General features: G+C 41.0%; 2 protein-coding genes across 2 annotated transcripts; one reads left to right on the top strand and one right to left on the bottom strand.

Moving 5' to 3' along the window:
- Window positions 1-667: 667 nt before the first annotated feature.
- LOC128713435 (UDP-glucose 4-epimerase-like) lies at window positions 668-5,564 on the top strand. Its single transcript, XM_053808295.1, has 4 exons — window positions 668-822; window positions 4,332-5,157; window positions 5,224-5,416; window positions 5,491-5,564. Exons 1-4 carry the CDS (start codon window positions 668-670, stop codon window positions 5,562-5,564), a joined length of 1,248 nt encoding a protein of 415 aa, XP_053664270.1.
- A 77-nt stretch (window positions 5,565-5,641) lies between these two features.
- LOC128714820 (N(6)-adenine-specific methyltransferase METTL4) lies at window positions 5,642-6,874 on the bottom strand. Its single transcript, XM_053809699.1, has 3 exons — window positions 6,632-6,874; window positions 5,878-6,571; window positions 5,642-5,793 (listed from the first exon to the last, which is right to left on the bottom strand). The coding sequence occupies exons 1-3, from the start codon at window positions 6,872-6,874 to the stop codon at window positions 5,642-5,644; spliced, it is 1,089 nt and encodes a 362-aa protein (XP_053665674.1).
- Between the last annotated feature and the right edge of the window lie 10,085 nt (window positions 6,875-16,959).

Genomic DNA, 16,959 nt, shown 5'->3' with positions numbered 1-16,959 from the left:
TGGTCATTAAAAAAAATATATATATATATATACATATACACACACACGCGCGCGCTACTATTAATGTTCTATTTTATACATAATTATACAACGAGTAGCAATTAAGGTGAAAGCGGACGAAAACTATAGGCTACATATTATGTATACAATCAGAAATCGAAACAAAAAAAAAGCAACGAATTGGACCGGAAAGGCATAATGTTTGGCGTGTTTATTCCCTTCTCAAGCACGAGATGACACGTCGCTTGCCCACAGTGGATGGAAAATAAAGGAAGCTAGTGAATTTTTATACGCAAGAACGGTGAACCGCTACGAAATTAGCATCATAACAGCGGCCTAGTCGCATCCTCCCACCGTATTTGTGATCCGAAAGTATTTTGCTAGTTAATTATAATTTCATAACGGTTTTTCGTTGGGTTATTTTTTCCGTTTTTTTGTTTGCTTTTTTTTTGCAAACAACCCGTAATCAGTTCAACAGAGTTTGCGATCGCGATCGAAAAAGGAAATACGATCAGAACCATTTTCAGATCGTGTCTATAGTGAAAGGAGAAAGCCGTTCTCTTTGGCGAGGGAATGGCCGGATGAGGATGAAACTCAACATACATTCGAGTTTATTGTTTTGTAGTGGCTCGTGGTGATAGGACGTACTTTTCTTGAGCGAGTAGCTATGGTTGGAAGTAGTGTTTTCGTTAATTACGAACGCCACAATGGTTTAGAGTGTGCCAAAAGAAATGGTAAAAACGGTTCGATACACTCGTCTAACGTTGATGCTAATGTTTGTATTCAAATCCCGAATGAACTGGAGCTCTCGGATGAAACAAAGTGAGTACTCGTTTTCTGTTTTAATTTTATTCCCATTGCGCTAAACGAAGGATGACAAAATTTTCCTTAAGCAAACATAAAAAAACTATTTCAGAAGCGGCAATACTTGCCGCTCAGTTTTCTTTACCAGCTCTCCACGTTAGGAACTTTGTGTTGAAGTTCAGTGTGTAACATTTAGCTTCGTTTAAACGATCCAAATACAGTTCTTTTTGGGCGTGAGGCAAAGTATAGCGCGTAAAGGGTAAAAAGAATAATTTCATACGGGGATTCTTGAATGACGGGAAGATCACAGTATCATTCTCGCATTACGATCAACAGACACAAATTCCTCCAGTGACAAAGTAACAAACATGGGAACACAATACATGAGGACGGAAGACACCATATTAAAAGCATGTGTGTACCATTTTATCCAAATGCCTTGGGTGCAGATATTAAAACGGCACTGGGGAATTTTGGCCAACTGCTGCGTGAAATTGTTGCGTCCGTAAGTGAAGAGTTAGGAGACTAATACGGATGCGATGTTATTATATTTATTTTGGAAATAATTGCAATAATGTTATTTACTCTGCACATTTAAACAAACCGAAATCATCCTTAATTTGTTTGCAATCACTGAAGGTCATCGGGATATAATGGGTCAGGTAATTTTCTAGGCTTTTTTGTGTCTAATTCCACAACATGATTCACCCCACGTACGGTGTGTGAATGCTTAGTGTGACTCACAGTAAATGCTCCCCCTTCTCCGGTCTTGTGTCTCCACGTGGGCATCGATCGTGTCTCTCAATCTCGCTCACGCTCTTTCCATCGTACGATCAAACGATCTTCAAGTAGCAAGACTTCGACCCATAGCGGTACCGCGTGAGGGATCTCGCCGATGCACAGCAAATGCTGTCCGTCCCAAACCATCACAACTCACGTTCGAAGAATGGAAGATTTGTGCGATAGCGAAAGCGGGCACCCCGCTCCAATAACCACCACAACCCACAACCGAAATCCGCATAAAGTCGTCCGGAAATGAGCCGGAGAGACCGGTTGAAATGAGTTGGATGATGGTTGTGTTGTGTGTCTATATGCGTGTTAGTGTGGAAGTTCGTAGATGCGGGGAGTTCTCTAACAACTTGGCGGGTACTTGGTGAAAACCTGTTGGGTCTTCTTCATTCAGCGCTCAGCCAACGGCCACGTCGGTTGTGCGTCAGTAGTGTCGATCTGTGCCTCCAGCCGTGGCTGTGTGTCGCCTCCAGGGGAAGAAGGTATATTGCCGCTTATTCTGGCGTGTTGTGTACGAAATAAGGGGGTACGAACGCTGTACCCGTGCTTCCAAACCCTGATAAGTGCATTAGCGGGCGGTGTCGGTGTCTTGTTTATCGGCGGAACAAAAAATCAATCGAGTATAAGTGACAAGCAAATAACAAGCTCCAACCCATGTTCCAACACATTTCAATCACGTTCATGTTCGCGTACAACCATCAGTGAAATGTTTCCCAAAGCAAACCAAAGTGGAGTGGAAGTTGTTGGTGATCTGTCCCGAATTAACAACCTATAAAAGAAGTTCTTCCCCCTTTTCTGTGGATGATGCCTGCAGTAAATAGATGCAGAACCATCTTTATAACAATAATAATGTGAAACGGGGTCCGATAACGGTGCTTCGGGATGTGAAGCGTAGGGGAAGAAAAAAAAACAGCGCCACAACCGCGAGATTTCACGGCGCAACAACAACCTGTTCTTGGCGATTTATTTCTACGTCATGCGCTCCACCTTCAGCATGTTGGAGGGTTTCCACTTTCATCGTGAAACAGTTCTGACCGAGGGAACGATCATCTCCTTGTGGTGTGGGGTTTGAATTCATGTCACGCGATCTTGCAGGACGTTGAAAGAATCAACAATGCCTGCGAAGCTGAGTGATCTGCGTCTGGCAACGTGGCATTCAGTTTATTCCTCAGAATGCCGGGTGACCTTGAAGAGTGGGACGAATTAGACAAAAAAGGTTGTTAAGTAAAGAGAAACCTGGAAACACGTTGTACAAGTACAAGGATCTCTCTAACCTTTAGTAAATGGTGACAGCTTGCCAACACGCTTACGTAAAAACCAACCACGTCCACGCTATCATGGCATAATTTGACCTAAAAATTCAAATGTCACACCGCTGTATGCAAGTGTCTCTGTTGCGGATGAATACCTTCAACCCGGAATGGCTTTAGGAAACATTTACATAAAGATCCATTCCTCTCCATTGGAATGTTGTTTTTTATGTTTTCTTGAGATAGTCAAATTATTTAATTAACGCTATCTTACCAACACTATCAACAAAGAACACTTCCTACATTAGCGTAGGAAAATAATTTGCTAGACATAATGGAAGACTATTAGATGGCAACATCACATGATCGATTGCTTTGTGCGGTAAGCTAATGAGTCAATATCACGAAGGTCTTTCAGTGAACTAACGCTACAGTTTACCTTGTCTGAAAATAAGCCACGAGCGTCGGCTGTTCATGCATTTCTCGCGCGATGCATCAACCTTGACTTTGAGCACACAAAAAGGGCATAGGTATGGTGCAAGTTAGATGAAACAATTTCCACTATGCAGAGTAGTAACATCATTTCCATCATCACAAAGAATGTTATCTTCAACATCTTGCGCAAGGTGAAGTTCACTACTCTTACGCAATCGACGGCTACGTCCGGTGGAACAGACAAAAGCGTACGCACACAAACGGAAATCAGTAGCAAGTTCATTGACAACCAGGTTCACTGGACGAAGCGCGTATCCAATTCTGAAACCTGTTTGTTCATCTTACATTTCTCCCGCTTGATGGAGCTCAAAAACGGTATGTTTGCGGTGATGATTAGTACTCATCCATATTGCAGGGTTAACATTCTATGGACACATGTAATGGAGTTGCGCATAAAGCAGAATTACGTCAGATACAATCCCAGACAAAGAGTTCAGAAATTATACTATTAGACTTCACGAGAGATGCCTCAACAAGGTTTAGTTAGATTTGAGGTCTATTCGCCGCACAAAACAAGTGTTCGAACATCACAACATTGGGTTATTTGTAACCGTGAGCTTTGATGTCTATGATCATTGTTGGCTCGAATAATGCTTTATTTGTTATTGAATAGTCCACCACCACTTGTTGAATGGTGAATTGAAATAGCTTCAAATTCGTGTTCTCTGCTTGAAGGACATTAAGTACAAACCGTTTTATATATTTTATATATACAGAACACAGAACTTTAAGCTAATTAAATGGGGATGCCATTTTATTTCGAGAAATGAATTCCAAAAAGGCATCTTATTATATTAACTTCAACATCCTTTCTGACCTACAATGAATGTTAAATAACGAAAAAGTAATTTAATAATGAAACGAATAAATCACTACTCACCTGAGAGTGTATTTTCTCTAATAAGTCTGTGTAAATGTTTTGATTAAAACCTTGCTATAGCAATGACATCAAATATATGTATTTAACATTTGGCTTTCCCGTTCATTTTTTAGCTCCACTGTTATCGACATGACGGGTGAACAGAAGGGAACGGTCCTGGTAACCGGTGGTGCCGGATACATCGGTTCCCACACGGTCGTATCACTGCTCGAGGCTGGCTATGGTGTAGTAGCGCTGGACAACTTCACCAACTCCGTCAACTCTTCCAAGAATGAATCTGTCGCGTTGAAGCGCGTTGAAGAGATCACCGGCAAGAAGGTGCACTTCTACCGATGCGATCTGCTCGACAAGGATGCGCTCGAACGCATCTTCAAGGCGCATCGTATCGATTCGGTTATTCATTTTGCCGCGTTGAAAGCGGTCGGTGAATCGATGACCAATCCGTTGCTTTATTACAAAAACAATATGATCGGCATGATCAACTTGCTCGAGGTCATGGACAGTCTCGGTATTTACAAGATGGTCTTCTCGAGCTCTTGCACGGTGTATGGCGAACCGGAACGGTTACCGATAACCGAGGAAAATCCCACCGGCAACGTGACGAACGTTTACGGACGCACGAAGTACTTTATCGAGGAAATGCTTAAAGATGCGGTACGGGCCGATTCGAAGTGGAACATTATTGCGCTGCGCTACTTTAATCCGGTTGGTGCACACAAATCCGGACGCATCGGGGAAGATCCGACGAAGCAGTTTACAAACCTAATGCCGTACATTAGCCAGGTAGCGATCGGAAAGAAGGATGTGCTGACCATCTTCGGGAATGATTATGATACACCGGACGGTACGGGTGTACGAGACTATGTGCATGTCATGGATTTGGCCACCGGACATGTGGCAGCATTACATAAACTGGACAAAGAACACCTTGGCTTAAAGGTATGATGTTTGGAAGCTGAAAAGAGAACAGAAAAACTGATTCGGTTTATTTTTTTCCTGCTTTAGATGTACAATCTCGGTACTGGAAAAGGAATTTCCGTCATGGAGCTCATACAAACCTTCGAACGAGTGAACAAGGTCAAAATCCCGTACGTAATTCAGGAACGGCGAGCTGGCGATATATCATCCATGTATGCTAATGCAACGCTCGCCGAACGAGAGCTCGGATGGAAAGCGGTGCATAGCGTCGATGAGATGTGTAAGTAAACCCCGAACGGTGTAGACTTAGCCCATTCAACTTCATACCATGTGTCATTCGTTCATCCCTTTCAGGTGAAGATTTTTGGCGATGGCAAACCATGAACCCGAACGGCTACAAAACGGAGCAAGCTAATGGTCACCATTAACGTGGACGTGTGTGCTGGTGCTCCCAATTGACAGTTTTATCATATATTTATTCAAATGCAACGCAACCGTCCGTCTTTCAATCTTCGTCTTCAATGGCCAGTTCGTATAGGCGTTTGTTTTGCAATTTTAACACTTCCATTCCGTACGAGGTGCAGCCCGAATAGAGGCTGCGTGCGAATAGCTCTAAGCAGGTGGCCTGTTGCGGTAAATATTTCGATGTGAATAAATCTGAAATGAAATGCCGGAGTGGTCGCTATAATGTGAACAGTTCAATTGTTGAAATTATTACGACTAATATATTCAATCATTTACCATGAAGCGGTGGTTTGTGTGAATGTATTGCACTTGGTACCGAGTAAAGGAACCGTTCGCGAGGAAATGTTTTGGCCATGGCTGAATCGGCCGGCAAACCGATAAAGATACGCTCGTATGGTTGTTTCTGGTGCGGTTCATTAAATTTGCAAACCGGTGCGCCTGAGGTGGTAATCTTTATCCAGTACCAGCAAGCTACTAATTCTACTCCCCATTTGGAGAAAAAATCTGTCGACACCGCCTCAATATGGGAAGGTGCATTGGTGCACCAGACAACCACTAAAGTGTTCTGGTGCAGATGTCTTTCCAAGGGGATCGCTTTTATGTCCTCATTTGTGAGCATTCGGTAGCTAGCTTTACTGTTAACAGCTTTCACACGTCTAATGTATTTGTTCCACCACGGAGGATCGAGAACGATTAGATCAAATGTTTCGTTCTGCTCGATGTATTCCGCGAATCTGTCGACAGAGGAATTGATGAACGATACTCGGGGAGGTATCAGATACTGTTCACCATCCATCTCGGTGACAATGGTACAATCCGTTGTGTTTTGCCCCCGAAAACGTTTTTCACCATCGTAATTGGTTGAGCTGTTGAACTGATCCACAAATTCAAGAGCTTGCTTGTTGTTTGTGTTTAATTGATTTGCATTTCTTTTCAGTTTATGTTGAACAGAAGAATGATTTTCGAAAACCTGTAGAAATATTAAATTTTTAGCTAAATGAAATACACTTAATCGCCATCAAACACTTACCCTTTGAGTTATTTCGTCAAAAGTTCCGATCGTTTTCATACGTTTTCGTTTTTTAGCACTCCGGTTTTCATCGTTCTTCGTCTCCTCACGATGATCGTACGGAACGTTTATGTTGAAGAGCGTTTTATTGAAAGACGCCTTTTTTATGTTTTCATTCATAAAATTATGATTGTAGATCTTTTCCACACTTTGTGCATGATTCAAAAGGTACGAATGTTCACTTATTTCTTCCCAACTTTCCATTATTGCACCGAATAAACCTAAAAACTAAAACCCGCGTAAAATCCACAATAAACAAATCAGATGTAAACAAATCGCGCTCAGCTTTTGTGACATTTGACGATTTGTTTAGCTCTTACGGTCTAATACTTTATTATTTCAATAATTTCTTCATTTTATACTTCAAGCGCAAACAACATAGCTTAGAATTTAAGTAGTATTTCTATGATATTGAATAGAACACTTAGCATACAAAAATGAGCGAAATAGGCATAAAATCAAATGCATATTGCCCACCATACTGCATTCTACACTGCACTGAGCACCCCTGCAAGTTGATCTGTCAAATGATCGGTACGTGTGTGTTGGTGAACGAAATTTTCGCGTATTTCGCGAGCCAAATCAAAATGATTTGGAGTTTAGTGCCGCGATTACGCAAAGTTTATGGCGAAATAAGTATTCACTCCTTCACCTGATGTGGATTTAGTTCAATCGACAAGTTCCTTTCTGCATCGATAGTTGTTGGAAGGGCTATCGTTCTACGCCCCTTCGTAATACCCTTTTAGCCGGTGCTATAAGTGCAATAGTCAACGTGGTGCGTGTTTGTTTGAATGCAGTTCAAAATGCTACAGGTGAAGATATTAAGACGATCGTTCTATGCAGGTAAGATAATTGTCAGTATTTTGCCTTTTTTCATATGAAACGTGTGTACAAAAACAAATTTAGTTGTCGACCGTAAGCATGACTTGCGAGAAGCGAGCAATATCGATTCGCGTGTTGTTATCGTACTTGATAACCATCAACAACCGACGAAAAATGACGACATCTTCATATCACCAGTGTTCATACCGGAACATATTCTAAGCGCAATGTACCTACAACGCATTGATTGAACCAAAAACATGCATTTTCTTTGATTAAATCTGATCTATGATGTGTCTAATGTACTATTCTTGAATGTTCTTCTTGGTGTGAGTGTGGGGATGCTTCTTTTTCGGTACAAATGACCGGTTTTTAAACAAAGCATCATCCCCCAACCGGTGAAAGCATAATCGAGGATGTTATTAACCTCGTTCGGCGGGATGATGGTTGATCGTCATGCAAAAAAAAAGAAAGAAAGATCATTAGAAATCATCGAGCCGCAAAGAATAAACTACGGTGGACAGAAATCGGCTCACTAATATTACCACCGTTCAATGGCGAGATGGGCGAGAAGAAATCCATTAAGATCGTTTCGTTCGGATGCCTATGCGCTTGTGGTGGTTTATTAGGCAATTGCGGTGGCCTTCAATACGTGCTGTAGCATACACGTGTTTCTTTTTTGCTTTTATTCACATCGCGCCTCGAATGTCCCGTTGTGTGTTTGCATTGAACTGGAAAACAAATGAACCGCAGCATGGTTGAATGATAACTTTCAGACAGTTCAACCAACACATTGATCCTGGTGTATAGTGAATAATTTAGACTAGCAGGTGGTTTATTCTCCACGTTACATGTTGTACATTTACACAGAATATGTAGGATCGTTTTTCCATTTTTGTTTAGTTAGTCTGAACTGAACAAGTCATCGCAAACAAGATCGACAGAATGCGAACATTACAACAAATATTCACAATCCGCTTTCATTTTTACACACAGGCTGGTTGCGGAAAATATAACGATTCTCTGGTTATTAATCAAATATTAGATAATAATCTATCGTGCATCATCATTTTATGTATATCGTTTAAGTCCCCTTAAAACATTAGTCATTTTCTGATTATTTACATGGACTTTTAATGGATACTCGTATGAGATTTGTATGCAAATCTTACGCCCATATCAAACACCCATAACGATCGTACATCATCAAACCCCAATAGTCGACGTGGAAGTGCGTGCCAAAGAAAACAATATCTTAGAGCCGTCCGCAAGCATACGTTTCAAATTTAGTGTCATTTGTAGGGAAATAAATTGAAAAACTTTATCGGACATCAAACGGTGACCCTGGGTGTTTGGATTGTTTTCATTGGTTTTGGGTGTTTAACTATCGTTTGTCATCTTCACCTATTAGCATCATAAATGGACATCTGAGATGTGTATCGCATCGAAAGATGTCCCCAAGCGTTGCCCAGCAGGAGCCCACCGAGAAGGGAATATTAAAACTCCTACGGTGGAAAGCGTGTATGAAGCTGTGGCCAAGCATACTTTGTAACGCTCCCCTGCTGACAAGGGCAACACTGGGAACAGGAAATAGTATCTCTTTTCTGTGTTGAACACAAGATTGGTGCTTCTCTTCAAGCAGAATGGCCTGGGGATCATAGAAAATAGGGAAACAACAGCTCTAGATTTCGATCTCGAACCTGAATCCACTCGATCAATGAACTCGCCAGTGCACTAATGCATTCAATCAATGCATCAAGAGCCGATCGAGTGTCCTGTTTGCCATTCATCTTACTTGATCGGTAATGGGTTTTTGATACAATAACGATTATTTGTATGGCTTTGTCTGGCGTCGTCGAGTCGTCGTTTGAGATACGGCTGACGAGATTCACCATCGGTTCTGTACAAAGAACCAGCCAGAAGCACAAGCAGCAAGATAAACCGTCTCTGGTCTTACAAGCATGACCGGAGCTGCCCCTAGTGCCGGCAACAATTCAATTATCTAATCCATTTCCTTCTTCTAGTGTGTTGGTTTTTGGAGTGCGCAACAATTATGCTCTCTAATCCCCTCTTCACTTTTCTAGCTCTGCGCCATTAGAATAGACGCGTTTCCTATTGCCACAAGAAACACATTAAAGAGTGCACTTTACCAACGCATCGGTTGATTAATTTAATAATTTACGAGCTCGGTTTCGCTCACTCCGAGATGAAACACGGTGCTATCGATTCCGGCTCCAATCATGATCGCTGCTGGACTGAGTGCATAAAGTGCATAGAATTTATTGCTGGCTGAGAGATGGATGAAGCTATGGGATGGTTGGAGTAGCCGCTTCATAATCGATTCACTTGGCGGCTACTGATGTAATTGTTTGCTCTGCGATGATTTATCGATAATGAAATTGAAATTGATGATTTTTTATTTTGTGGCTTTAATTTTACGGATGCTTATTTATGTAAATTTGCAGCGATTTGTGGCAGTTCTTCATTGATGAGAAGTTCTTTATAATTTAAAGAGAAGGTATTCTTTATATGTTGATTTTTTTTATGAAAATAAATAATTATGTTTAGAGCTGTCTACAAATTAATTTAAATTCAAGACAATTGTTTCGGACTGACAGACTAGACATCTGTTCTTATCTGGTGCAAAATGAAACTCTTTTCGAAGAATATTCAATTCTTTTTGAGACGTGATGAGGCTATACTAATGTGAATTAGAGCGAACGCCATTGCACGATACCATAAAACATAACCATAACCATAGCCATCGATATCTAAGGGTACTAAGTTCTTGTCCATATCGGCACACGAGGGTCAAGATTATTTATGTTTTTATTTACTTTTGACCATAATTTTAAGCCCCAGATTGTTTAATTAACTTGCAATAGGTTGCGTTTGCAAGAAATTAACAATAACACAACATATAAGTTGTAACTCTAGCTACACGGTTCGGTGCGATCTCGTCCTTGTAAAGCCATCGTTGTGGTTAGGAGCAGGCCCTCCACATATTGCGAGACCCGCTTCGAGTTTCATTCACACAGAAGAGCAAAACCACGACCATATTGATTGACAATATGAGGTTCGTTCTGGTTTTCGTTGTTGTTTTTGCTGACATGTTAGCGCGTAATCAATAACCTCGTCTGCGTGTGCATTACGAAACGCGCTTACGCAGTAAGACCAGATGTACGGTGTTAAGAAATCGCTTCCGAGTGGCAAGATTAGAATGGTTCATTACGATCGTCTAAGTATCCTTCTATTATGCGAGTGACCTAAAGCGAGGAGCTCAGTAATTGATATTCAGCTGATTTTATTCATAATCGAGTATGAATGTTCCTAAAACATGTCATGTATTCTGTGTTATTTTTGGGGGTTTCTTATGTTCAAAGTATCAAAATACATTACACTGTACATGTACCGTATGCAATTGTTTGTTACGATTGATTTGAACTGTGACAAAAGTACAAGCGACAAGCGAACAAAAAAGGATCTTAGACGCACTCGTGCTTCATGTTCATTTTCCGCTTACAAGTACACTACCAGCTGTCAACAGCAAGTCATCGTCTATTTTCTCTTCCTTTCTTAATTTCCTCACGGGCGACACATCCACAGGAACACAGGGAAGGTCATGCTCGGGATGAGTTTATTTTAATCACATGAAAAATGACATGGTCACCATCGGTTTACCAGCTTACGCGCTGCCTACCCATTCCGATCCGAACCGAGCAAGGCACACTCGGGCTGGAATGTCAGCCCGAGGTTAGAAGTCAAGCCACTCGACTAGACCCTTATTATTCCATTACGGCGTTGGGGGTTTTTAATTGGACCGCTGGCAGCCAACACCATCCCGAGGTCCAGGTCGCTCCATGAAGTCACCCCAAAACGGTCGACTTCCTCGGCTGGAGATTGTGATCGTAACCGAGATCTTCTGAAAATCTCCAGTGAAAGAACGAACCGGTTAAGGGCGCTATGGCGTTGGACGCACAGCTGAACGGGGGGGACGGTAGTAGCAATTTGTTTAGCGCGTATCGCCGAGAAGCAGCCGAATAAAGCAGTACAAAAAAGTAAACCATTTCTTTCGACCCGCGACCAGATAAGCATCAACCAACTGTGGGTCGTAAGCGGATCAGTGTTTTCAACTGAAAAAAGAGGACTACACGGTTTTTTTTTATTTCTTATGCTGCGGTTGGTTGGCTATAATCTGTAGGGTTTTTAGTTTCGGTTTGTTAGTCTTCGTGTCTCGGTCCCTTCGTTGGGGAGGCAATGATTTTGATTATTTCATGTCAGCTTCAAATTTATTGCTCCCGTTGATGAGTACACGACAAATTCGCTCAACATGCAGTAAAGTGTTTATAATGTCGGAAGGTTTGTTGTACCTGTTGAGTAAGAAAATAGGGAGGAAAACATGAAAGAAAACTGATTAATGTGCTACAAAAATGTGAAACGATTGTTTCGCATTTCTGGTGGTTGTGTTTTGTTGTGAGCGGTTGTATTTCGTTTCCATTTTTAAAACCTGTGCCATAAAGGAATGTCTCCCATAAGCTTCAGGTGTTAATAAATTGCATTACTAATGCGGAATCTTGCTGGGTAAACGTTAATCTGTTGAATAACAGATGCTTGTCCTGTACAATTCATATTTTTTTATAAATAATCATTTATTAACACTCATTTACATCTCTCCACAAGGCACTTTTCGTGTAGCATTGTGCATTCCACGATGAGTTTGTTTATTATTCCTCTATGTTTTGACATGCGTTTGTTCTTATGTTCTTTTTATTCATGAAGAACAGCCATGTTTTCATAATTCAATTTTGATGTATATTGTTAGTACATAAATACAATGCATTAATTTTATTGCATTATTTGCTCTTCCGCATTTTATGTATTGTTTTGTTTCACAATTCACTTCACTCCATAATCAGTTACCTACTGCGCACTTTAGTTTTTCGTTAAATTTTTAATTTTTATTTTTTTTTCAATAAATTCTTCATTATTCATTCTTTTTTTTTGTGTTATATGTTTGTAATTGTAATTTTGCCATTTTTCCCTAATGTTTATATTTGTTATATGTTTATAATAATTTAATTTTAAGTTTCAAGTCTTGTTTTATGTTTATATAATTGAATTAATTAGCTATGTTTCCTATGATTAAGTTATAAATGTCTTGCTATAAAACACCGTTCGATTGGTCATTCATTGTGGGTTACACTTTTTATATTCGCATCGTTATATTCCATTGAAGTCATGCTGAGGGTGTATCACATTGCAACACCGGTTTTGTCCTTACTTACAAGACTAATTGCGACACCGTTTTACGATCCAGTATGCATCCTTTCAGCTTTCAGCAGAAATGTGTTTTTCTTTTCCCGCATCTTCTAATGGAGAACCATTTAGCGAGTTTCATTTCACAACCCGCAGTAACCGGTGCTGTGTTTAATCGCTAACGCGAGGCGTTGAGGACGAAATAATAGATGGCCGGTGTCAGTTGCTATTAAACCGGTAGCGTCGTACAATTTTCCACCGGCTGGAAGAGTGCACCGGTTCGGTGTACGCGAGTGTCCGTCCGCTTGCAATTGCATTCAAGTGTCAACAGTAACATCGATCCGGAAACGGTCACTCGAGTGCCAGTTTAATGGGCCACTAGAGTTTAGAGTGTGAATCGATGGGGACATTTATCCTCCACAACAAGATCACACTGCTCCACAGCTGGAAGTGATTGTGAAAATGGCATACTCTTGTCTATTCGAGTGGAAGATGACACTGAAAATTCAGAATACCCGTTGATCCCATAGATGATGATGATCGTTCCGTATCGTGCTGTAATGATGTGTGCTGCCGTTCGACATTCGATAATTTTATTTTATCCTATCTATTCACCGACTTAAATGCATACATGTGTGAAAAATGTGATGTGTTGTTTAGCAGCGGATGATGACGATTACACGAATGGATCTTATTATCCGAATACATTCGAGCGTAACAGAATGAAACCCATTCTTCGTTTATCAATAAATATCGTAAGCTGTCTTTTCCATTTTTCCCTTACCCAATCCGTTCGATCCATCGCGTTCGATCATATTTCCAAACAGATTACCCGATTCAACTGAAAGTTGTTATTAGCCCGGTGGATATTTGTGTCGTAAATCAACCTTCAACGAGGACGACAAGGCTGTTAGATCTATTTTCTGTTCGCGTTCATAACAGTTGATGGTTTTTGGCCTTTCTTAACTTGATCCACGCCTTCTTATGGTGCATATAGGTTGGGATTGAAAAGCTTCCAGCTTCCAAAAGCCCTCTTTACTGCAGACCCAGTAGATATGTAATGACATTCTTTGTGATGCTTTTTCCCCCTATTTTCCTCCCATTTTTGTTGCTTGAAAAGGGAAGGAAGAATGAACAGTGCATCATCATCCGAGGGATGTTCGCAGGCGATCGCTTGCCAAACCCTCCATGGGAAAGTCAGTGAAACGTTACGTGCAATAATGGATCAAGCATAAATGATCTCTTTTGGAAAAGATGATTTGTTTTCTTTTCATACATCTTCTTGCTCTACCGTATTCCGTCTGCTTCATGCCTAGCGATAATCGCAGGTCACCAGGTTAGCTCAGGTAGCCAACACCCCGAGAAAAGGAAGCTCAAGGGTCCTTACGGTAGGGAAAAGCGCCAAGATCAAACGGTTTGTTTTGGCCGGACAAAACTGGATAAGGTGACGAGATGTCTTCAGGAAAATAATCTTGCAGAGAGGTGGTTGATAGTGCACGACCATCACTTTTATCTGGATATGCACCGTACTGTCATCTCGCGCAGTCAACCCACAATATTTGTCCCACGCAAACATTCACCTAGATTAGGACAACTAATTTATGGTACAAGTGCCTTGACACTGTTACTGCAGCGTCAGTGTGCAGTGTGTGCAAATAGGACAATATGTATGCATTAGGAACTACGTTCATCTCATTACTAGAATACATTTTTATTGTATGATTCGTATAGTTTCTTCGTTAGGTCTGCTTTAGCCACAAGATCTTGTTTGTTATAGGAAGCGTAAAGACCATTATTGAATTATACTATAATGGTATATAGCTAAACGTGAAAAATTGGTAAATAATTCGTGCACTTCATAAATGTAGCAAAAATGTTAAACAATTTCAGAAACAACACTTAATTGAAAATTACCCTTGAAATATTTGTTCATACTACATGGAATAGTTAAGTGTTTGTACATTCTATTCGTAATCCTACTCAAAACAACATCGCACGTGTTACTAACATTTTGCCGCTGAAGAATGACACTTGCGCATGTAACGGGAACTCAAGGATAAACGAAAACGATTGATATGTAGCATAGTGTACAGGCATGTCAAACCCACTTCGGTGAGTGATATTTTCATCATTAAGTACCATAAAATATTGTGAGATTCAAAGGTTAAACTAAGTTAAATAAGGACAATTATCTTCTAAAATTCTTTTTTCTTAATAAAAACTAACAATTTCAATTTTTAAAATGCTTCTTTGCTTGTTTCTGCTTCTTCTTCTTATTGGTGTGTGGACCATGCCCGGTATTTTTGGCTTACTAGACTTAATTTACCAAGTAGTCGTATAGTCAATCCTTGCTACGGGGGAACGATTCAGATGAGAGACTGAAATCAATAAATATCGTAAGCTGTCTTTACCATTTTTTCAATCATTCAAAGAGAGTTCCTGTCGAGTGGGACCGGTTGTGGTTGTATAACCGCTTCTTATTATTATTATTATTATTGCATAATGATGGATCTTCGCCCAAATAAAAGCTCGATAGGCTGAAGATGGTACACTTTTTCAATGCATTTCTCTTTAGTCGTTTGCCTTCTTCATACTGGGTTACGCTCTGCTTCTTCTAAGAAATATATTTTTAGTTATTAAAATTATTATTTTTTTTTAATTTTATCGAGTCTGTCGACGTTTGCCGTATTGTCAGCATTCATTAACCGTTTTACACAAAAATTCAATAAATAACCTCATGTATAGAACATCATTTAATTCAAAGGTTTGACGACCCTGGATTAACAATCGTCAGTGAAATGCCTCACTAGCAAATGAGTGGCTAGCCGATTCATTCCCTCGTTCATTCTCGTGCGTGAAGTCTAGCGGTAAACACGTGTGCACGCGCTCTCAAATCATTTTACAAAAGACGTCTAACCGCGATCCTTCAAACCCGAGGACTCGGGTGTTTTCATACTTCGTTTGTTTCGGTGTCGGTTTTCTGCTTAAACTTAGCTGCTGATTTGATCGATAGATCGATCGACACTGATCGATTCGCTTGTTGCTCTGGTCGGGTTCGTTCGTTGTTGTTGCGGAAATCAGACGGTGGTGTGTTTTTATTTTGCTTTCGTCCACAATCTATCAGTGCCGCTTGATGTGTGCGTGTGATTTAAGCACAAAATTCGAAGCAAAACCGGCGGGTGGCGACGCAATCGTGGGCAAGCCTAGGGAGCTGTAGATTACCGAGCAGTGATTAACGTAATTTAAACTCATTTTATGGTCATCATACACGTATGCACGCTCTAGGAGTGTATAGAAACTGCGCAATCTTGGAACCGAAACCGGAAAGGAATTGGGAAAATAAAAGCAAAACAACAAACTCGTGCCCATTTCGTCGATAGTTTAAACCCCCCGCTAAAGCCGTAGTTTGGCAGATTGACTAAGTGAAGCCTAACTAATCCCGAGCGCCGTGGTACGATCTCGTAAAACAACCAAGCTCGTTCAAGCCAAGGCAACGCTGTTCCGAACGCAGCGTGGAGATAAGTTATTTCGGCGCCTTAAATTGGAACCGCGGGAAACATTTTGTTAATTAATTAATACCAACGTCCAGCGCGTTGTTCTAATCGACAATCGGGGGTAACGGCGGAGTGGAACTGCAACGAGTGAAACGGGGAAATAAAAACGGTCCCCAAACGGGCACTAACTGGCTGGCCGACAATCCGTCATAAAGACGCAGCGAAACAACAAAATCATGCTGCAACGATTTAAATTGATTTGAATGCTGCTAGTGAGACACCAGACACAACTGGAGCATGGACGGGCGGATTGTATTTAATACCTAATTTCCGTTAATCTTACAATTGTTGCAACGGCTAATATACTTAGCCGCTGGCGAACCATACCAACACCAATTGGTTGTTCCGGTTATGCGAATTGTTTATTGCCGCTGGAATCACTTTTGACAATTGTGACAGTGGACGAGTGGCCTAGTGTGGTGCGCCTGACGCGATGCCTCTCGCAGTGTAGTGTGTAGTGTAGTGAGATTATTTTGTTCGCTCAGTATCATTCCCCCTCGTGGCGGGTAATCAAAACACAACCGCGGAATAAACGTTTATTGGCACAATCACAACAGTTGCCCTGTGCGTTTCACAGCCTCCCGTTGGAAAGTTGACAACTGTCAATTGTAAAGTGAGGTAGCCGTGTCTCCACCCCCGCCATTGTAGTGAGCTGGG

Source organism: Anopheles marshallii, chromosome 3 (assembly GCF_943734725.1).
Source record: "Anopheles marshallii chromosome 3, idAnoMarsDA_429_01, whole genome shotgun sequence".
NCBI lineage: Eukaryota > Metazoa > Arthropoda > Insecta > Diptera > Culicidae > Anopheles > Anopheles marshallii.
Note: the sequence above shows the minus strand (reverse complement) of the source record. Positions and strands in the feature narration are given on the sequence as shown.

Excerpts from the sequence above, each read along its gene's own strand:
- LOC128714820 (XM_053809699.1), bottom strand. The coding sequence starts at position 6,874 with ATGGAAAGTTGGGAAGAAATAAGTGAACATTCGTACCTTTTGAATCAT. Across the intron at positions 6,572-6,631 it reads TTGACGAAATAACTCAAAGG|GTTTTCGAAAATCATTCTTC; the intron begins GTAAGTGTTTGA and ends ATATTTCTACAG. Across the intron at positions 5,794-5,877 it reads ACACAAACCACCGCTTCATG|ATTTATTCACATCGAAATAT; the intron begins GTAAATGATTGA and ends ATTTCATTTCAG.
- LOC128713435 (XM_053808295.1), top strand. The coding sequence starts at position 668 with ATGGTTGGAAGTAGTGTTTTCGTTAATTACGAACGCCACAATGGTTTA. Across the intron at positions 823-4,331 it reads GAGCTCTCGGATGAAACAAA|CTCCACTGTTATCGACATGA; the intron begins GTGAGTACTCGT and ends TTCATTTTTTAG. Across the intron at positions 5,417-5,490 it reads GCATAGCGTCGATGAGATGT|GTGAAGATTTTTGGCGATGG; the intron begins GTAAGTAAACCC and ends CATCCCTTTCAG.